Below are 24,656 nucleotides of genomic sequence, written 5' to 3'. Positions count from 1 at the left end.
TTTTAAAAGATGACCGATTAAAGATGTCTCCATAATATTTTATTCAATAATTAGCCAGCCTTATACAATATCATAATTAGGGCTCGAATTTCTATAAACTAAAAAGTCTGAAAATATGCATGCACTTATGCCCTAAAAAGCACCAAAATATGACATAAAAACTTGAAAATATGTCGCAAAAGAAATTAAATATTGTGCAAAAATTACTTAGGGAACTTTTTTTATTCATCATTCTACAAAATTGTTTTTTGAATATTAACTCCTTGTATTGGCCGTAACAAACTGTTCAGCCTATAAAAATAGAAAGGGGAAAAAGAGCGATGAAAAATATTCATATATCCTCTGCGTAACTAAATTCTTTTACGTCTATGTTCACAAGATCGCTGACTGTTCATATGAATTACTACCTGGCAACAGCTATATTGAAATCTTTTAAGTGTCGCAAGTTTGGGGGGAGTGACGTGGGTGAAAGCAGACCGACCAGCAACAATCTGGCCATATTCCTAACATTATTCTGTTTTTGTGTTTGACAATTTACTGCTGGCGAATTCAGTTATCTTCAAACTTATTTAACCACAAAATATTTCTAAGGAAAGAAAATCCAAAATAAATAACCAAACACAAACAAAATCTCTTGCCATTATTGACACAAAACGTGTGAATAATACTTAGAGAACTGTTAAAACAATTATAGTATGACCAAAAATACGCAAAAATATGCCTCATACCATTTTTTGGTCAAATACGACTTAATGCTAAATATGGTAAAATAAGCACTTATATGACCAATAAATCGTGTCGCATTCAGGAAAGTTAGAAATATGTTTAATTTAACTTAAGTTTGTAAATAGAGACCAGGAAAAAAATATGACATGTCATAGAAATCTGAGCCCTATTCATAATAATTGAAAAATTAAATGCAACATACAAAATTTAGTAAAAAAATTACAAATATATTAATCACAAAAATATTTAGAATTCAATAGCGAAGAATAAAAAAAAACAAACAAAGAAAAGAAAGTTATGCAAATGATAAATATAAACTCCTAAAGACGAGAATAAAATATAAACACAGTGATTCTATCTGCTCCTTTCCTCATATTTTCAATCAGAAGTTCTATTTCCTATGTTTTTACCAATAAGTTCTGAAGAAAATGTACTTAAACTACAATAAAATAAATGTTACAAAATATGAAAATGACTGAGCTGTGAAACAGAATGAAATACTGTTCCCGTTCATTTTCCAGAACAAACAATACTCAAGTCAGTGTTCAAGTGAGTGTTCCTCATAGTTTATTCAAAGACAAAAAGATGGAAGTGTTGGTGGATTCTAGATAATTCACAGACTGCATAAGAGGCACTGAAGTCCCCACGTTGTTCTTGCTTTCCTGATGGGAGGACTTGTATGTATGAGAGGTTATGGCAGACCACCACAAGAAGTTGGTTTTTTTAGTAGGTTATTTTACAACGCTTTATCAACATCTTACGTTATTTAGCGTTTGAATGAGATGAAGGTGATAATGCCGGTGAAATGAGTCCAGGGTCCAGCACCGAAAGTTACCCAGCATTTGCTCATATTGGGTTGAGGGAAAACCCTGGAAAAAACCTCAACCAGATAACTTGCCCTGACCGGGAATTGAACCCGCGCTACCTGGTTTCGCGGCCAGACGCGCTAGCCGTTACTCCACAGGTGTGGACAGAAGTATGGTGTACGTATTCGATAACAGAAGAGGAATGTGTGATGTAGCATATGGAGTCGGCTTAGCTGGGTAGTAGAACCAGCATACAACTCTATCATGGGTGCACAAAAAGCCTACTTGAACTAAAATACTTGAGGATGCTCCACGTCCCTCTCAATAAGGACCTCGGCCTACATGTAATTAATTTTCATCAAATTTAAATAGAATAGCAATATGTATAATTGTGATTTTTTCTTATTACGAAAATCGACATGAATGGTAAAATACACACTCAGCTACGGTTTACACACTTGTAATGTACTGTACAGGTTTATGAAGGGACTCTTTGCTAAAGGTACAGGCTATCTCGCTTAGCCTAGTGCTATTGTATTTTACACCATTCATACGAAAAGGAGAAATAATTCTGCATATCCAAAACATAAGAACCTGAGAGTAACTGGGCTCCTCAGTTATACACAGTCTTTCATAAGTAATGTCTCTATCGAAAAATCAACTATTTTGGATAATTTTTTGAAACGATGTTCATCCTCACAAGAAAGAACCCTTCCCGGTCCCGTGCAGTCGATTTGGAAACAAACACCCCTCCCGAGGAAGTTACTTCTCCATGTGTAATGTGTATTTGATGCTAACTTAAAATGACCTGGAGCATGGCCTTCTACGCCAAGGACTTAAAATGACCTGAAGCATGGTCTTCTATATGCCAAGGATAATGGAATGATAAAATGACATGCAGTCGCTTAACGTTATTGCAGAAGAGAAAATTTGCTGCCTGGTTTGAACTTGGAAACAGTGTCGCTCAAATTAAGCGTTTATTCCATAGACAAAGTGTTTCCAGGCAGATAGATCAGTTGCACAGTCCCAATCCGTTGGCCTCTGCGATCACCTGATTTGACTCCCCTGGACTTCTTTTTCTGGGGATTCATCAAGGATCGTATCTATGTGACTAAGCCACGCATCATTCCTGAATTAGTGGAATGAATTGAACACACAATAAAATGGTTATGCCAGACATGCTCACCAGAGTTCATGAAGAGTTGATATGTCGCTTACATTTGTGCCAATAGCCAGTACTGATCCATGATCTTTCCCAATATAATGTTCGAAAGTTGCAAAGATACAGTAAAATCCCTTGTAACTGGCACCCAAATAAGCTGCAATACCAAAACAACGGCACAAAAGGCGCCAAGAGCAGCAACAACCAGTTCTGATGATGGCCAATAGCAGGCCGAAACATGTTAACAAGGCAACATAAAATTTAACACGTGAAAGACATAATACGTTTTCCAAAGTGATATATTGTTAAAAGTTGTGTAATCAAGATGCATTAAAATATAAAAAAAATTAATCTGCCACAATGCCACAGTCTGAGCCGTCAGTTTTGCCACATTAGGAAGTTCGCATGAACTTTCATTTTCAGTGAATATTCTATTATTTGTGTTGTGTGGTGTGTTTTAATAAAGAAAATCCACATAGTTTTTATGTTTATTTGGTTATGTTCGGGCTGTCAGTGCTGCCACATTAGGAAGATCACATGAACTTCCATTTTCAGTGAATGTTCGAATGTGTATTATTTGTGTTGTGTTCACACAGTTTTTATGTTTAATCAGTTATGAGCAAGTCATAGAGAAATAAGCTTCACATGACTGCAGTTTCAACATTTGGCACCATGACATACGAATTTTTTTTGTATACACCGATAATTTATTCAATTACCCAGCAAAATCTTGTATCCGGATCTAGCCTGGTCCTTTGGTGCTGGTTAAAAGGAATTCTACTGTATTTGAAAACTATGTTTATATGTACAGTAAGGAGTATACCAATTAAAGATAATGTAGATAATTATTACAGTTCGACCTTCTAAGTATTTAATCATGAGTATACCAATATTTATATCCATAACATAAAATCGAACCCATAACCTTCTAGTTCATTGTGCTTCAAATTCTATCACTTACGTTGTATATTAATAAATATGATTCCGTAAAATCTTAAGCACGATACTGTGGTACATTAAGTATGGCTTAATAAAAAAACATGAAAAATGACATCAATAAAATTATACTAGTTAAGCTATTAGTTATGTTACGTTTCGCCCACTGTAGACCTTTGAAAGTAAGTTCAGATATCTTTGGGAACATGAACATGAGAATTTTTAATGGTAAGTTGGACATGATAGAACTTTCTGGATTTCTAATTTCGATTGACTCTATAGTTTCCAGTTTGATATTTGATACGATAAATATTTTATTATATGATTCATCATTGCTATCAGAAGAACCTGAAAATTCAAATAAAACTTGAATCAGTTTAAAATTCTGGAATAAAATGTTATGAAATATCTGGGTTCCTAATTTTAATAGATTTTTCATTTTTCAATTTGATATTTGGATGAAGATGTTCAGTTAATTTATAGTTTATTACTGGCAAAAGAACCTGACAATTTAAATAAAACTTCAATTCAAAATTCTAGAATGAGCAAAAGACATGCGTGAGAAATGACTTCTTTCTGTCCATTATTATTTTATTGAAACTATCTTAATTTTTACAAACTATTATTACAAGCAAAACAAATTATTCTTAAGATTATTTATAGATCCATTCTAACAACCCATGCATAAACATTAAACAGAAATAAAAATAATCGAAGCACAATTCACTACGCAATTTAGGAAAACTGTATGCAATACCTTATTATTATCTCTATTAAGTCACTCTAATTTGAAGAAAGTTTATCTGCATTGCAAAGCTGAGATACATGCTTTATTTGGTTAAATTTCCATATTTATAGAAAAATGAATGAAAATTATAATAGTAATAATAATGACAACACTTTTTCCTTCAGTTTCTAAAACAACAGAGTAAGTATAAGAAATCGAACTTCATTTTAAATTCTGTAACAAGAAATGTGTGTTGCTGAGCAAGTATTTTTACAAGTACTATAGCTATAAAATGAACTTAATGACAGTTTGAATATTAAAATAAATATTCACCAACAAATACACCCCCAAGCAATATATATCAATTAAAGGTAAGCATTCACTGATCAGCAACGCACATGCCGCACAAATCACAATTTTATGTGGAGTGCATTCACTGATAAGCATCACTATCACCAGCATAATTATACAGACATTATAAAATTGCTGACAACAATAATCTGTGAAAATAACTGTAATAATAATAATTAAGATTATAATAAACAAATAAATTTACACATGTGAAAGGTAGGATTAGTTATTATTAGTTCTGTATGTAACCAACAATGTATTTAGGATCTAGAATTTTTAAATTTTTTTAACTTGCGTGGTTGCTTAATTACTGCTCCACTCTCTTCCCATATTATATTAACAATTGCTGTAATGGGTGGTTTAGATTAAACAGTTCTTCATAATTTTGAACAATTGTGATAAGCATGACATCATTCATCCATTGCACCTGGCAGCTTGCTGGTAATAAATCCTATACTTGTAGAAGAAAATGCATATGCACGATTCTTGTGGTATCTTTTACTAACCAGAATTCAGCTATGACATCATCATCATGTGGCACACAAGTTGCTCTGCCGAGGAATCCATCAGGATTTTCCAAAGGTGATTCTTGCAGTGTGGATCAGTGAATACATATAAATTTTAAATGATGGAAAGAGTATGAAAATGCAATTCATAAGACTGTTAAGGCATGTGTGGTGCATATCAGTGAATGTTTACCTTTAGGCCTTGCACGCACAGATGGTTTTCCATCCTCTTAGCCTTCGCAGTTACAAAACCGCTTTGATAGAACACATTGCTTGAAATTGATGTGAACTCATGAGCGAATATTTTACAGTACCGTAACTTTGGGTTACTTTGCTCCATTCTTCTGATACTTTGCACTAGCCTTCAAAACCAACATTTAGAAATGGAATATTTGTTATGGAGCATTGTATGAATTCTATTCAGATAAAATATATAGTATTTATCAAAATGAAAACAAATTTTAATACAGAAATGTTGTAAAATATTCTGATTTAAGCCACAATATTTATACTTGTTTAGGATTATATCCCACAGTGATACATCACCTGATTTGAAACCTAGTCACTGATGAAACTTTTATTTAAGTGCAGCAGTGTATGACCTCAAGGAGCAAAGTAGCCCCATGTTACAGTAACGGTTTTAAAAATGCAACCTGCTCTATTTTTTTTAGTGGAGTGCCAACTGCGCAATATTGCAAAACACATGTCAGAAATTGTTAGTGTGCACACGAGCTGCAAAACAACTGCCTAGTAATGCAGTTATGAAATACTATCCAAAGACAATTGGTTTTTTTGACAGTGGAAGGCTGAAAATCGAAACTGAGACAAGCCATGTCTCTATAACACACATCTGAAAGAATACAGTGACAGAAATGTGAAAGAGAAATTATGGACAGAGGTACATAAGGCGATTGTACAAAACTAGGGTCATCTGGACAAGCAAGAAAGAGTTGCATTTCATTTGATATGTCAACACTAAATTACATGAAATGTAACATTATACAGGACACTGTATCATTTTTTCTACTATTTCATAATTCAAAATCGCTGAATTATATACCATTAATTTTACAAAACAAAAACAAAAATAAAAATAAGAGTTAGCATCTTGGGGACTGAAGACATAATAATAAAGCACACACTGCAGCTTTTTTTCACAAAATTTTATTCATGTTTGTCTTCTTGAGTGTTATCTGATATACTGAAAAAATAGTGGTTTTCTATCTATTCATGCGTTCAGTCAAATCAAATGGGCAATTTTCTGACCGCCGCAGCTAAATAACCACACATACAGAAATTTGCTCGTGCCCACGAGGTCTTAGAGAACATTTTATGGTAATTATATTGTTCATAATCTGTCTTCAGGTCTTGCGACAATTCAGACACAAATCTCCTACATGTGTAATAGTGCTGGATAGCAAGGCCATGAACTTCCTCGAAGGAAAATAATAAAGAGTTATTAAAGAAATAGTAGTGGTGGGGTGGAGCTCCATCCCATTTTATCAATTTTAAATAAATCAAGATATTTCAAGTGCAATTTAATTATGAATGATTGCTTGTTACTAGCTTACCTGTTTTTTTATTACAGTAGGAAATGCTTGTTAAAACACAGTACAAAAGCAGCCTTTTTTAGTATTTTTCATTTTTTCATTTCTTTAATATCTGAAACTTCTTCTCTGTGTCATTTGTTTCTTCATTTCAATGAAATACTTTCAGTTCATACATGTTCTAATATCTCTGATTGAATTTTTGGCAGATATGTACATCTATTCTCAGACAGTACATCTTACTTGACAATATGTCAAAGGAAGAACAATTGTTTGTATACATAAGTCTGATTAGTGTAATATGTTACTAGATAAGCGATGTATGCAATGGATGAGGAAAGGAACTGGCCATTCCACCCCATTATCTCCTGGCCTAGTTGGCTTATATAAGTGGTGTCATGCTGGTATCATTTGTGGGTTCAGACCTGTCTTCAGACAGTTGACTAAACCAAACAACATGTTCTAATTTTTTTATTCATCTCTTTTATTTCCCCGAATTTCTATTGCCTGTAATCTTTCTCCATCTTCCTGTTTCATCACCCAGATTTTGCAGTTATGTTGGTACTGAAATTATTATATACTTCAAATATTTTTCATATTCTTGTTACAGATCCATACTTTAACTCATTTGTTTTCATGTCCCTTTCTTCATTCATCCATTAATTCATTTATAGTGTTCTGCCCAAGGTCAGGTCTCTCACTGCAAATCCAGCATTTTCCAATCTCTTATCTTCTGTCTTCCTCTTAGGCTCCGCATATGATCCATGTAGCATGATGTTGTCTATCATCTGATAACTTCTTCGGCCCCTAACTTTTCTTCCATTCACCATTCCTTCCAGTTCCTCCTTCAGTAGGCAGTTTCTTCTTAGCTAGTGGCCACTTCTGCCCCATACAAGGCCACACTTCACATAAAGTACTTCATTAAACTCTTCCTTATTTCTTTTTCCAGAGATCTGCTGAAGATGCTCCTTTTTCTATTAAAAGCTTCCTTCTCCATTGCTATCCTCCTTTTGACTTCCTGGCAGCAGTCATGTTACTACTTATAGTACACCCCAAGTATTTAAAGTTGTCCACTTGTTCCACTGCACCACTTCGAATTCATTTTAACTTCTTTAGTTTTCTTTATTTTTCTTGTTTGCATTTATCTTTATCTCATACTGTTCAGAAAGTGAAATCGGCATCCTTGTTCGTTAATTTTTCCATTAATTTTGTTTTTATCTGGTTTCTATCTCTGAACACTATTATCTTTATTTTTCACTCATTTTTCTCTAGTCTGGAAATAAATGCTCCATCTCATATACTGTTTTTTTGTAATTTCAATTATGTAATTAAGGAATCACTTAATAAAATCGTGGTATTTCAGTAACAGAAAGAAAACTGCTGAATATGATTCCACTTATTTCCTGACAAGAACATGGGAAGTCCATTCACGAACTACTGACATTTCACAGTGTTCAGTGAAACACAGAATTCTATTTACACTTATCTGAATATATCTGAATTTCAAACCAGTTACATATTCAAATGTGCACTCCAGTATTGCAAATATTTGAAACTTTCAGTATTACCTCAATGCCAATATATGTACATGATAGAGAATGTAATTTCCAAAACCTCAAGCAAATAACGATTTATTCCTGTTACTCTATAAAAAAAAATAGTAAATACTGCTTATGAAATAAAATACTGGCAATTTTACTCCAAATATTGACCTTTTTTTTCCATACTCTGAGAATATAATTATCATTATTCACATATAGTATAAACCATTTTATTTTTGTTCCTTTTGTTCATCTTTCAAATCACTGTGTTTGATATACCCTTGATTTGTTTTCTTTCTGTCACCTCCATTGCTTGTTATGAGTAGAGATGAAACAATTCCTTCATAAACATGATATGACTCGAGTACTGTACATGACGTCAATACGTCCAGTGTGTGACTAACGAGAAAGACAGGTTACAGCGCGACGTCACATTCTTAGTCATAATATGGCCAACATTGAACAAGTTTATATGTAAATGCACATTTAACATGAGTTTAATGTAGCAATTCCTTGTTTATTTAGAACTTTGAACATATATTTATATTAGGCAATTGTCACGATGGCCATGACTGGACCGTGATAATCATGTGACACTGATTCATGCCGAAGCCTGTCTTTCTCATTTAGCCACGGCCCAACATGGTCGTAAGTGAGCGTGTCGATTTCTAATGTGTAGTGCAGTGTTAAGTCATTCTAATAGGAATATCCTGAACTAGCACCAACAGATAGCGCACGTGTACTTTGAGGGATGCGCTTTGCGTGTGCATTTGTTTTTCGGTATATAAACATTGAGGATATACGTAGTGTATTAATATATTAAATACTCTTAAAACAACTAAAAATGGCAAATTTTTGTTATGTTCCTATATGTAAAAACCAGGGAAAGCTTTTTGTCTTCAATCAGGTCCCGAAATATTCTGAAAATATCCTTTAAAGCTTAAAAAATATAAGTAATTAAATTGCGCCTCGAAAGTGCTAGCTATTAAATAAAAGTAACTACTTCAAGTAAGGAATTGTTGACTACAGTTTCATTCTGGAAGAGAAAAAAGAAAAATGAATACAAACATATGCAACCTCGACAGCGAACTATGTTAGCTTAGATTATATGCAGTAGTTGCAGGAGTCTCCGAAGTTTATGCCTGCAGTAAACTCTCAATAAACTGGGGTGTTTATTATCCAGACGATCCGAAGTGAAATTCATTTCATGAATAATGTTTTAATGTATTGTACCCTAATTATTAAAACCATGTTTTAACTTCAAATTTTCAAAATCATCCTACATAGTATTCAAAACTGCATGTCCTTAACCTACAAAACGCACGACTAATCGTGATACTACTGCAAACATATTATAACATCCTATTAAAATTGCATTTGATCTTTCTGCAACTACAGAAAAAAATACAAGGAATTCAATCTCGATAGTCCCTTCCTTATAAAAAAAACCACATTGGTGGCTGCATATCCTGTTTTTAGTGTACGGTTCTTAAATACTAATGATTAAAGAGCGCAATATTCATTCTCGACATAGTTCCTATTTTTTTATTCGTACACCTCGTTCTCAAAGTTCTCGTTTAGGTTCATAAACATTCAATTTACTCATAACTATATTCTGCATACTGTAGATTTCCCCACCCATCTCGGGGAATCGCTCAATATTATACAGGTTTACGTTATTATTTATTGTAAATTAAATTAAATTAAATTATGAGGTAAGAAAATATTGAATTAAATTAAATTATACTAGGTTATACAAAATAATTGTAAATATAATTTTGACACGCACAGAAAACCAACAAGCAGGAAAACTTAATCAACTGTGGCATATGACATAACATAGCCCTACAACATGTTGCGCTGCATTGAACACTCCTGACATCAAGTGGTAAAACTTCGCATAAGATATCCCTATATATGTAGGCTTTAATTGAATTGTACACTCCATAGAGGACTACCAAGAGTAACAACTTTATATTGGTTATATTTCACTCCAAATGTTCTGAACAAGTAGTGCGCAACATTTATGTTCCACCAAAATATACTGTACTTTGCATGTCTGAGGCCTGCTCTTGTTTACATCTGACCACTGTACAAAATTCAGAGACATCCATAATGTATGGTTGAAGCATAGACAACCTCGTGTCCATGGAAGAAATTGTTTCATCTCTAGTTATGAGTTATGACATCACGACTTCTTAGCTGAGTAGACAATGTAGACCAAGAAATGTCACAGAATTTTATAATGCTGCTTTCAGAGTTTTCTGTTTTTGTCCACTTTTTTAATTATAAGAAGTGTTTCACTTAGTGTTCTTTTTTAAGTATAGTGTTGCTTCTCAGTCACTACGAAGATAAGAATTTTTTTAAATATTGCAGTATACGACTGCACAAAAATACACATAGCACGTGGAAGTAACAAAACTACTGTGTAAGAATAAGCGAAAATGCCACCTGCATGTTCAACAATCGTAACAAATTTAAAACTCAAACAACACATGCTACATAAAACTGACGCAATTTGTTTATGAAATCTCACTGTTACGAAATATGAATACGTGTCAATAATGTACAATGACTTCGGATTAAAGGGTTATCTTCTAGATTCAAAACCTTTGAAATAAAAATTAACAATATTTCAAACTACACGGACTAAATGCATGTTTGACATTGAGAAATAATGAACTGTTAGAATTACATACGGTACTACATTGAATTACGTGATTTTGAAATGAAGGGCTTTTACTATTATCAAAAAAATGTTTATTTATTCTCCTAATAGAATATTTAAATAGTACTTCAATAAAAGTTTGGGCGAAGAGTGTTAGAGAACTTCACACTTCTGCTCAAATGTGTATAATAATTAAAAAAATAATTTTAGGAGATTTCCAGATGCATAAATCTAAAAACATTACACCTCCTTTATGGCAAGGATGAATTACTACTTCATCAGTAGGATAAATAAATAAATGCATACTAAATACTAGTTAACAATGTTGCCATTGTTCAGTCATGCTGTTGAACACACTCATTAGACGAGAGTTTCACTGTACAGAACTTTCATTTCAAAAATTCCCCCCGTATAAATAATTATTTTAATTGAATTCAATTTAAACAAAAAACACGTCAATTTAGATATTGAGGGGGAAATCTGAAACCAGGCTTAATTGCATTTTAGACTTCACCCCCCACCTCCAGCCTCCCTCACTTTGAAATTTCAAATGGCACCCCTAGATTTTTAAACTTAAATATGAAAGAGCATTCAATTGTTTATACACCTCATTCATTTATTTCACATCTTTTGTTTTTTATCGTTGCCTGGCAACCTCGATTGTTGTTACTGTTGATTAGAGCTGAAGCTACAAATACCATTGAACATTTCTTGTAATAGTCGTGTTCATGCATTAAATTATTGTAAAATAGTGTATACCCTTCAAGAGAGAACAGAAATCATATTTAGGGAGCTGAAAACTAATGTGCACGTAGAACTGCTAGAGCTTTCAATGAGAGGCATCTTCAGAAAAACGTAAGTCTCCGATATGTCATAAATCTAATATGGAAATTTGAAGAAACCGGTTCTGTGTGCAATAAAACAAATGGCCAACCTAGAAAACTCGATAAAACTTCGCAGATTGAAATACTAGATCATTTCATTAATGAACCACCACCTCCATTCCAAAAGTAGCTGCTGTAACAAACATTTCGGTTGGTTCCACACAAAGTGCTGAAAATGAACAAATTTTTCCCCTACAAAATACAAAGTCACCAACAGCTCAGCAAAGACGATTTTGATAGAAGAGTAGAATTTTGTGAACAGATGTCTCAGAGAATTGAAGATGATCCAAATTTGACACAATATTTGTTTTAGTGATGAAGTGACTTTTTTCTTAAATGGGTTTGTCAACAAACACAATTGTAGGTACTGGGACATAGAAAATCCTCATGTGTTTCGTGAAGATAATACCCAGTTTCCTCAGAAGATCAATGTGTGGGCTGGAATTTTTGGGGATGATATTGTTGGACCGATTTTCATTGAAGAAAACCTGACTGGAAAATTGTATCTGAACATATTAGAAAATGTAACTGATCCACTTATCACATTGTTGCTAGAGAACCAAGTCACTCAAGGAAACCTGATGTTGGACGAACAAAATTTGCATTTTCAACAGGACGGAGCTCTCCCACACTATGCAGTACCTGTGCAACAACGGCACAATAGAAGATTTCCTGGAAAATGGATTGGTAGGAGAGATGCTGTAAAATGGCCAGCGAGATCTCCAGACCTGACGCCACTTGACTTCTTCCTATGGGGTCATTTGAAATCAGTTGTTTATACTCCTCCTCCTGAGAATATTCAAGCACTGAAAAATAGAATAACCCAAGAATGTAAGCAAATTAGTAAGGAAACGCACCAAAACGTTCAAGAGGAGTTCCAAAATGACTGTATTACTGTTTAACCAACAATGGAACACATTTTGAACACGTGATTGTCAAAAATAAACTGTTTCTTGTCAGGTTGCCAGGCAAAAATTGTGAAATAAATGAATGAGGTGTATAAACAATTGAATCTTCTTTCATATTTAAGTATAAAAATATACGGGTGCCATTTGAAATTTCAAAGTGGGGGAGGCTGCGGGTGGGGGGTGAAATCTAAAATGCTATTAAGTCTGGTTTCAGATTTCCCCCTCAATATCTAAATTGACGTGTTTTTTGTTTAAAATGAATTCAATTTAAATACCGGTAATAAGTTATTTAAACTGGGAAGTTTCGAAATGAAAGCCCTGTATGTTGTAATTCATTTGCATAACCATCAGAGTATTATCAGCTTTAAAAGCAAATGAAACTAGCTTCATAGCTTATAGACTGCTTAAATATTTTTGTTTACTTTTAGTATCACAACAACCAGAGAAATTAAAAGTTTCTTTAAATGCACATAGCAGATTTGAGGTGCAGCGACAATATGGACCTTTGTGTTACTGCAGCATTGTATCATTTCTACATATATCTTCAAAGCAAATCTCAATATAAATCGCCAACAATTCAGTAAGTATAGACAGTATGAAATCTTATACTGCATTAAAGACATCAGTTATTAGTAAAAATTAAAATTAGATCTATACAGTTTTAACAATGAAGTGTGATGTAAATGGAACATTGACAGTATGTCAATGAAAATATGAAGAACCTTACTATGTACTTATACACACACAGAAAAGGCATTAACACAGATCACAACTAAAGGTTCATACCAAATGAAACACAATGTGCAGTCTACGTGGGTAATACAGCAAATCAGATAAAAAGGTAGCACAACAAAAATAGGTTCAAGCCAGCACCACACACTGAAAGCCAGCATTCAAAACACAGTAAGGATATACACGAGGGTACAAATGCAAAGCTGACACAAGCAGGTCCAAGAGGACAGAGGAAATCTTTGTTTAATTTGTATCTTCTTTAAGTTTATACTTTAAGAGGCACATATTTTAACATTCCATTTTTAGAAATAGAGAGATAAACCACTGATACAACAATAAATTGATTTCCATTTCTACATTTTCAGGAATCTCTTACATAATGACACGAGTTAATATATTCTTTCTGAAATATCTCACAAAGTGTAATAACATGCAAGGCAAGATACTGGTGTTACCTTGGTATTGTAATATGTTTCCTCCAACATCAAGACCCTCCCAACTGACTTGTCTTGAACTTACCCATTCCATCCCTCTGAATTGGTATGACACTAAGGTCTGTGTCTTTCTGATATGCTATGGGAGTCTTCAGTTTGAGAGCTGGATGTTTGATAGGCTTGATTTTCCGGGCAGGCTGCTGACCAGCTGTCTGGGTGGAAGCACTTGTCAAGAAGCGTGGGGCTTCTTCACACAAGGACTCATAATCATCCAGCACTGAGAACCCATCCATCTCCTGAGGGCGCAAAATTTAGTTCATCTTCATGTATTTACCAATCTGCCTAATTATTGTGCTCCCCCCTTCAACTGGTCACCAAACATACAGTGAAAGTCTTAAGAAGCCACCAGACAAAAAATGACTAGTAAGACAGGTGGTGGTTCAATTAAGGTGAAGAAATTTCATAATGCTTTTCAGTTTTACAGGAATATGTATTATGTGTCAATTTATATATGTATGTATATACACAAAAAGTAATATTATATTTAATTATGTCGAAAATAATCAGCTTATAAAGATTTATAATTTATATATCCGTAAAAATGAGAAGAAACAAAATATATAATCAAAATCACATAAAAATCCCGGCTCTAAATGCACACACACACATTAATTTGTTGTTCAATTTTTTACAAAAAAAAAAAACACTTATTTATAAAATACAAGTCTACAAAATATTCATCTGATTATGAAATGTACAGACATTTTTAATTATAATGATATCAAAGAGCTGTTCGCTACAATCAATACCACAACTCAGAAAATTGTTATTCTACTAGAAATCATTATATTCCACGTACATCAATTCTGGTTAACTGATTTGTAGCTTCTGAATATGAATAGAATCTGCCAAATTTCACTGTTTAACCACAATTCCATCATGTATTTTAACAATGCAGCAATGCAACATCTCCACAAAAGGAAATGTTACAGGTATATGTATATTATGGCTGTGAAAAACCAAATCTCCAATGACTACAGATATATTTCCAAAGTCAGTTTCACAAAGACTGACCAATTGCAAAATTGCTTACACAGAAGCTGGAGCAGTTTCTAGATATAGATAGTGTTACATCAGAAACGAGCAGGGACATCTTGTGTTTCAGGAGAAACCATTGATAATACAGGTCCGGAACTAAAAATTTTCTTTGGTGGAATAAAATCTCACGACACTCCCATGGATAAGTAGTTGTTCGCAAAACTCTTTTGATTTGTGTATTAAAAAATTGTGTGTTTTTGGGTTACCATCGATGTTTGTTTTGCTTTTGTTTGGAATTGGAAAAATAAAAACAAAAAAAACTTTAAAATGAATGTATTATTAATTTATGGCTTGAACACAAAAACATTATACAAACGCAACTGCAAAAATACTCTTAAAATAGAACTCCATCTTGCCAGCTTTGTTGGCTGTTAATTCTTTAATGACCTCACCATACAAGACCTATTTGTCATCCCACTTTGTGCTAATGTTAATTATACTTAGGTTTGAGAGATGATTTTGTCTCTTAGTGTTCCACAACTATATTTTAATCAGTTTAATTTGCTGAAACTCGATTCATATGATGCAACATCACACGAAAGGGCTTCTTGTGGGGATAAATGAAGGACAGAGAAGTGGCATTAAGTGAAGTGAATAACATGAACTCAAAATCAGGCTTAGGCAATCAGTGCTTTCCATCACACCTGATATGATTCACAAGACTTGGGAAGACATATTATACCGTCTTGATATCTTAAGGCTACCAGAGGCACTCATGTAGAGACTTTCATCATTTTTTTTAGTTCCTCATTGTAGCAAACAGCTTTTTTATATCATTACAAATAAAGTATTACATTCATCATGTGAATGACTTGTGGATATGGCATAGTCTGCTGTATATTAATAAATTTCTATTTAGTAGCAATTTTTTTTGTCAGAGAGCAGAGGGCTCATTTGGCATGTATACATTATAAGAAACAATTTTACTTGAATTGGTAGGTTTTCTGCCAGTTTTCTTATGTCAGCTCATTCACTATTATGGAAAAATTGATAAATTACTAGGCTATTGTGAAGGATGTGTCACCCAAATACTTGTGGTTTTTGGTATGCCTTGCATATATGAATCTATGAAGGTTAAGTTAGGTTAGTTTAGGCGTTTGGTATGCCTTGCATACACTAAATGAAGTGAAATGTGCACTTCACGTTCATTTTGAAGTGTTCTTCATTTCACGGGTTAAATAATCACTTCATGGGTTTTTAGGTTATCTGCATCACCAGGTTTCATGCAATATTTCAACATTTTCCGCTAAGTTTATCAATATAATTTAATTATTTTTACAATCCTCGTTCTTGGAACTTCTATTCATAAAAAAAAACGTATAAATTACAATTTTTTCTCTCTCAAAATCGCGAGTTACACGTCCTTCACAATCCTCAATTACTTCTTGATAGGTAAAGGATATTTATTATCCTACATGCAGCTGCAGGACAAAGTATTACAGTGTAGTGCCATAAGTCAGAGAGATACTACAGAGACCCTCAGAAAACACTGACGTAATATACATATGTTGGCTGACTAGCACTTAAGATCACCATGTTACTGTTCCTGTTTGCCTCCTTAAACACTTGGTGCAATTCCGTCATGAATACGTTAGCAGTATGAGCTGTGGCATCATCCTGCTGAAAATATGCCATGAAATATTGTGCATACGTTAATGTTACTGTAAATTTTATTAATATATATTGTAATGTTATTATTGTATATTATATATCACTGCCACCGGGTGTATATTCAATTGTAGTGTTTAATTAAAAACATACATACATATAATGGCTCTAAAATGTGACTTGTGTATGGCGCACTGTTGGCAGTTTCTTAAATGCCATACCCATATTTATTCATCATACAGTGGAAACTCATTCACTATTCTTGGCTTGTCTGCTGACACGTATCTCTTATGTGATGCAATGTTGCCATATAGATAAACCCAAGCTTCATTGGAAAAGAAAATCGATCTGGGATCAATTTTTCCACTATTACAGAACTCTAACATCCAATTACAAAAGTTCAGTCTAATGCTGTGTGATGAACTAACAAATGAGTAACATTTTATGGCATATTTTCAGTAGGATAATGCCACAGCTCAGTCTGTTAATGTATCCTGACGAAATTTCGTTGAACATTCACGGAGGAAACAGTGGCAGTAGTGTAGAGATCTTACTGCTTGTCAGCCAAAGTACATTACATCAATATCTGCTGAGACTATGTACTTCTGAGCCAACAGCATTTCTCAGGTAGGATTTTGAAAGCTTCTATAATTTCAAGCAATGTGAATTTACTTGATTTTCCTAAGGTTAAGAAAAATTCAGTATTTGAAGTAGTTTATGGTCAATCATTGAGTAGAGATGAAATTGTAAGAATTTTAAGGGTTGCCTTATTGATGATTTAGGTCTGCAAGTGACTGCTGAAATGAAGGATATTTACATTGGCTTTATAGAAAATTAAATTGGTAAAAAAAAAATTAAACAAATAAAAATAAACTTACTGAGATGCCCACTGAATGGTGTTACCATTTCCCAGATTTTACTGTATATTGTTATCTATGAGTTATATTAAGCATTTAAATTGGAAGACCCGAAATTAATATTAATTCATAATAAACAGAATAATTATATTTGTTAGTAATCATGAAACATAATTTTAATCAATTTTTATACAATGTATGATAATATTAGTGGGCATAAATAAATACAAAATTAAATTGATAAAGCTGTCTTAAATATTACGCAATTAATCTGGAAGAGTTTCCGTGGTTTCTAGAATGAACAGTTCACAGTATCCTATCCTGAAAGTAAAGTTAATTTAGAAAGTTATCAATCAGTATTCAACATTATGTTTAAGAAGGAAATGTTGAATTAAAAAAAAAATGACACAATTGTATGTGTGGTAGATTTTATCAAATACAGTATTTGCTACATTTTTTATTACCTAACTCGAAACAGAAGAAATGGAAATGGTCAATGCAGGTAAATGTAGGCTATACTTATTGTCTGTCTGAGTGGTTGTCACAAAGTAGTCATGTAACAGTTGCTTAATGGAGACCTTTTCTTCAAATTGTTTTAAATAGTTGCATAATATTACGTAGATTTCAAATTCCGTACAGCAACTATTTTCAGGAAAGACCCTAACAGCCCAGTCACTAGCCTTTACATACGAGTTAGCAGAAATGGGGGGGGGGGGAGGATCGGGATGCGACATAACCACTCAGACAGACGGAAGTTGTTTTTCACAGTAAGGAAAGTATGTGTAGTGATTTCTTAAAACACTTCCTAAAATTTGTAATCACCTAACTTAAGGCAGAAGAAATTGAGACAAGTTAAAAAAAAGTTAAATGTAGGTAAATTTATATACAGTTGTGTTTCACAATGGTGAAAGAATGTCTAATGTATTACTTGATAACATTCTGAATTATCCAACTCAAGACAGAAAAAAGGGAAACATATTTAGGATGGAAACAAAGAATGCTAATATTTTTTAGTTTGTAATGAAAGTATATTACAGCCTATAATGGATTTTATACCATGTATTGTGGGTCCCTATCACCACAGCATGGCACGTCCTCAGGTTGCGGATAGAGGAGACGGCCTCCAGATATGGAGGGTAGCTGCGAATATATTGAATAAGCAGTTGTGGACAGCCAATAAGGGGTCCAGCTTGGGGGTTGGGTGAAGGGGTAACAATCCATCACCGTAAAAAAAACTTTGTTACAAATCCAAACAATAAAAATGGGAAGGCCAAGACGTAGATGGGAGGATAATATTAAAATGGATTTGAGGGAGGTGGGATATGATGATAAGAGAGTGGATTAATCTTGCACAGGATAGGGACCAATGGCGGGCTTATGTGAGGGCGGCAATTAACCTGCGGTCCCTTAAAAGCAATTTGTAAGTAAGTAATGGATTTTATCAAACACAGTACGCCTACTTCCTAAAATTTCGAATTACTTAACCTAAGGTATTCCATTACCTAAGCAATTTCTCCCCTTTGTAAGTTAAAAACAAAAATGGCGGTGGAGAAACTGAAGAATGTGTTTCAGTCTAAATATAATTATCAAATTTTAGAACTAGTGATTGTTAAGGTTTTACACATGAAACACTTCTAAACATTCAAACACTGCAAAGTGAACCAAGCATACATGCATCAGGTGAGGGAAGCAATAGAATACGGACGAATTTTTCCTATGTAAAATTCTCCTACATTAAATTATTAAATAATGCTTAGTAATGCGAGATTTTTTTTGGTTTTGCAATGTGATAGGAGTAAAGACATCCAATATTTCGAAAGTACATCTTTGCACCACTATTGAAAAGGCAAGGGAAGGGGTACCTATCTGTTAGGCCTCTCACCTGGAGCTAATCCCCAGAACTGGATGTCAAAAATGCAAAATGTGTGTGCGCGCATGCATGTGCATAGTGCTGAGAAGGCACAGGGCTCTTGAAAAAAAAGTTTGATTTACGAAAATATGTAGAAACAAAGAAAGAAGAAAGCTGTATTTAATAAAGTCACACACAAGTTGTACTGAAATCTACCACTGTTCTATTAAGGACCAAGACAATTTATTCAAAGCTAAGTAAAAAAAGAGCAGGTTATGATCTAGCACTATGTCAGTTCTTCTTTTTCTTCTTCTGCTGTGGCACTATGGTCCTTTAGGGCCATATTCATAAACGAGACTTTGGACGAAGACTTTCCAAAGTCGACTTTCATAGCAAAGTTTAATTTTGTTGAAAGTCCTATTCATAGACAATACTTCTGAGACTTTGACTTTGACTTCGGTAAGTCGAGATTTGATGATCTTGTTCTAATGTTGGCAATCACAATCATGGCCTTCTAAACGAATTAAATTAATAGATAGTTGAAATAGAGTAGGCATTGCCACAATCAAATCCTTTTTTGAGACACAAATCAATTAAACAATTGAACATTGGTACGTGTTAAGCGATTGTTAGCCATTCTTACAGCTTTACATAAGAATAATACTCGTGGGCTTAGTGTGAAACTAACGTAAGTACAAATTTTTACATCTTTACACCAATCGATAATAATTCGTTCTTCTATTTGGTCATAAAAAATCGTAACTCAGTTCCAAACAGTCTTGTACTCTTATGTAATGCAATAAAATTCGTAACTACAAAACATGATGGTATAGTTCATCTGAAATAGGCCTAGTATTGCCTGTTAAGAATTTTGTTGTGAATAAAACATCGACTGTAATTATGTTAAGTTGACATTAAGCCCTCGAATTATTTCATTATAAAATAATTTTATTCTGAAGATACGGAAGATAAGATGCCATTAACAACAGACTATGAAAGAGACATATTATCCTGGTAACAGTTGGCAGAGTTATTCCCTGCATGTATGCAGAAACTACTTGAAAATTAATTGTAATCAATATGCAGGACGACTGCAGGATTAAAAATTAATTGCATATCCAACTGTATAAACTATCCTCTATAGAATTAAATAGTCAAATTAATATCAAGCCATTAATTACCTGTAGCATAAAATCGCGATAAAATAAGAAATTGAATTATTGGTGGAATAGATAATCCTCTTTGATTATTATTGATCAATGAATGTTGAAATATGACGAGGATATCTAATACGGTCTCTTTATCAAATATGTACCTTTATTTGAATTTATTATCTATATCTAATAATATGCTAAGGAACATGTGCAGTTTTAGTAATCCCTTAGATGTCCTCAATATTCTCGGAAAATTCAACAATTTCCCAAATATCAGCCATTTTCCTTATGTCCACGAACGAAAGTCCAAGTCAAAGTCTAGATTTTTGGCGACTTCGAAGTAAAGTCACGATTGAAGTTTACTTTCGTCAAAGTGTCGACTATGAATAGGAAAATGGCGACTTTGTACTTTCCAAAGTCAACTTTGGTCCAGAGTCTCGTCTATGAATACGACCCTTAAGTATGGGATGGGCAAAATAAAACTGCGCGGAAAATATATATGAATTTATATGTATAAGACTGACAATGCAGGAAACAGTGATTTCGATGCTGTCACATGTCTGCACATGCGCATCTCCCGCATGCTATGTCCCGAGCTTCGCTGATCATTATTCATTACGTTTGAGTCAGTGAGAGGAGCAGACGTGTTTAGTGGCCAGTTGAATGCAACACAAAATGGTGCTCAAGATAAAACAATGCGTGTTCATTGTCTAGTGTTGTGCGAAGCACAATTCATGGAAAAGGTGTGCAGAACTGTTTGCGCAAGAGTTTCAGACTGAACGTGTTTTGCCAAAACCTCCAGCGAAGGCTGCAATGCAAAACTTTGTGGCAAAATGCCGTGAAACGGGTTCTGTAGCGAATAAAAACCGTAACTATCCGAAAAGAGTTTGAACACCAGAAAACATTGCTCGAGGAAAGCCTGGAACAAAATCAGACGAAATCACAATGCTGTTTATCTGTGCAAGTGGGAATTAAGAGAACGTTGTGTCGAAACATTATCAAAAAGTACCTGCATCCGTATCCTTACAAATTTACTGTTGTGCATGCATTAAAGCATCCAGACGAACCTTCGCATATTGAATTCTGCCGGTGGTTTCTGAGTGAAACCGGACTTTTGGATCCTCAGTTTTTCATTTCTTCAGATGAGGCCCAGTTCAGCCTGTCAGGGTATGTTAACTCAGAGAACATACGCCATTATGTATCAGTAAATCTCCACGAGTACTTGGAAGAGCCTTAGCATAATCTCAAGATTGGTGTTTGATGCACAATGTCAGGTGTCCGCATCGTAACACGATTTTTTGTCCGGGCCAGTTTTATTTTGTTCACCCTGTATAACATTGGCCCCCCTTATACTGCCTTCTATTTTGTCTCATCATGTGCTTTAATACTCTATCTCTTAACCCATGTCAGTCCTCCTAAGAGCTTGAAAATATTCTAGACCAGCGTTTCTCAAACTTTTTTGAAGTGGGGACCACTTTTTTAAGTCAGAACAGTTTCACGGACCACCTTACTCTTGTCCCTTTCGAAAGCATATTTATCATTTTTGTAGCATATTGCAATACACTTATATTTTTAATAGAATTAATTAAAATTAATTTTATATTAGTATTAACTAATTAAGCTAATGTTAATAGAAGAAAATTCATTTTTGTTTTTTTAATAATTCAAGGCTATTAGAGTTTGGATAATCTTTAACTTATTAACTAAAAAAAAAAAAAAGAATGCTGGTCCTCACATTAATGAGATGGATGAGCCTGCCGATTCTTGCATAGTTGTTCTATATTTGGATGTATGCTCGTAAGCTTAAGCTGGAGATCATCACATACATCAAGTCAATTTCGGTAGCCTACTTTGTTTTTATTAGACTTAATGATGAAAACCCTTTCTCACACAGATGCATAGAAGCAAACTGAACTATAATCTCTAAAGCACCATTGTACAGTTCACTATATCCTCTTTTCACTTGTGATGAGGTCCAGAAATTAGCCATACCTCCCGCTTGGAATTTCATGTTAAGTCCGGTCTCATTCGAGAGTTCAATAACTGTTCTTTTTCACTCAATGAAAGTTTGTTAGTTTCAATATCGCAATGAAAGGGATCACGAACTCATGAAAATTGGTCATATTTACTTGGAAAATAAGTTTCAAATTGAGGGGCTTACGAACAAAAAGCAGGTAAGTGACATTATTAAAAAAAATGAGGTAAGTGCGTGTTGTGATAGCCCAAAAGGATGTTTCTTTGGGATAAAATCAGGTAAGTGATCACACTGTGCAGTGCTGCTATATGGGCATCATTTCACCAAACTAGTGTATAATATTTCATTGCATGTAAAACTTTAACTGTAATTTCCTCAAAACTAGGTTTCCATCACTTACCTGCTTTTTGTTCTAAGCCCCTCAAGTGTGACCTCAGAGTTGTATTATTGGTGTACAACGTACAGTATGTGACGATTTCAATGTGCAGACTGGGTGTCAGCAAAACTATTAAGAAAGTAATACACGAAAAGGTTCGGTCCTTTGTTATGAATTTGGGTGGTCCCTGGTTGGATTACAGGCGCGGTGCCAGATGTACAGGGAAAAGATGGCGAGAAACATCACATTCATAGTGCTTTAAATCCCTCTTTTATTGTTGAGAGCAGAGTGTGAAGTCGGTAGACGGATAGGGTAATAAATTTCATAAAATGTCAGTACTGGGAGAAAAAGTGAAAGGCAATTGCCATATCTCATTTCCATACTCTGAGATTTTTAGCTGTAGAATGATACGTAATTTGTTTGAATTATATTTTTTTTTCTCCTGCATTTTTTGAAGGACCACAAGGGCAGACCTCAAGGACCACAGGTGGTCCGCGGACCATAGTTTGAGAAACGCTGTTCTAGACTATAGACAGACAAGAGTTGTCACTGTTTCTTAACCAGAATATAGTAAACAAAAACATACTATGCTCTGTTGATGGCCACAAAATTATGCAGAATTGTAAAGTAATAAGGTTCTTAACAACAGACACACTCTTTCAGAGGCCCAAAAAACTGTAGGAGTTTGTGGCAGAAAAAAAAGATTACCCACACATTTCTTTGGCCCTCCTTGTTGGTGTCACTTGTGAGGTTCAGACCTGTCTTCAGACAGTGGACTAAACAACAATATGAGTAATACATAGGCCTTCTCCTTAATTGTTAAGTGTTCTAAATTTTCTCAGATTTTGAGAGAGACTTTTACTGCATTCATAACATTAGATCAGCTGTATCCTAACATATGATAGAACCATGGCTTGAAACTTGAAAATTCTTACAGCAGTACGAATAAAATCATTAACATTCTTTTTCCTTCTTTGGTTTTTCCTCCTTAAGGTCCACTCCCACCAAAACGAATCAAAATAAAACGTCTGCTGCAGCTCACATCCAGTGGAATCAAATCAAAGTGAAGCATGTTACTGATTAAAATGGATCACTTGTCTTCAGCACAGTTATGTGAAGAGGTAAAAAAGGAAGAAATAAATATCCAAAACAAGAAAAGGAAATACTGGATTCATATTTTAATTTGATATACACATGGAGAATTTTCATTTTATTTGACTATATTCTGAAGCAAAATTTCGTTCTATGGCACTTCTTTGGATTTTAATTACCTGATGTTTCTGTTACTTTACTTATTTCACTTCAAGCATTATCACAGGAATAATTATTATGACAGTGTTTTGTCATACATTAGTGGATAAATCTGAACAAAATTTATTAATTTTTCTCCATTCATATTATTGAATTGTAATTTTCTGTACAGTACTATTTCAGCAATAATGTTCAATAAACAAATTACCCTACCAAAAATGGATGTGGCTCATTCATAGGCGGAGTTATGGGGGGAGGGTGGGAGGGCGAACTCTTTTTTTCTATTAACGTTAAAAAATATTGAATTCAAAAGATTTTTCTTGCTTCTGTTTATGTTTAAGTTTCTGTGCTTAAATTGACGAATTAATGTCTTCAGATGTGTCTGGACTATAATATTTATTTCAAATTTCTGAAAGTATTAGAATTTCCATACCTCATTTGAGGAATGGAATCTCTATAATGTTTTTTTTTTTGTAACAGCCTATAACTTACTGATGTGTTAGAACTCTGCAAGTGTTCAAGCCGCCACTTGGAGAATATGAATAACATACTGCACAACA

General features: G+C 34.0%; 1 protein-coding gene across 2 annotated transcripts in view; it reads right to left on the bottom strand.

Annotated features, from left to right (window-relative positions):
- LOC138709022 (polycomb protein Sfmbt-like) overlaps positions 1-24,656 on the bottom strand; it is an 83,902-nt gene that overhangs the window by 48,861 nt on the left and 10,385 nt on the right. The window contains exon 3 of one of the 2 annotated variants that reach the window (XM_069839482.1): positions 14,014-14,224. The exons of the other annotated variant lie outside the window; for it this stretch is intronic. Within the exon in view, the coding sequence (XP_069695583.1) occupies positions 14,014-14,224 (211 nt within the window). The remainder of the gene's footprint in view (positions 1-14,013; positions 14,225-24,656) is intronic. 2 annotated transcript variants of the gene reach the window in all.

Source organism: Periplaneta americana, chromosome 11 (assembly GCF_040183065.1).
Source record: "Periplaneta americana isolate PAMFEO1 chromosome 11, P.americana_PAMFEO1_priV1, whole genome shotgun sequence".
Lineage (NCBI taxonomy): Eukaryota > Metazoa > Arthropoda > Insecta > Blattodea > Blattidae > Periplaneta > Periplaneta americana.
Note: the sequence above shows the minus strand (reverse complement) of the source record. Positions and strands in the feature narration are given on the sequence as shown.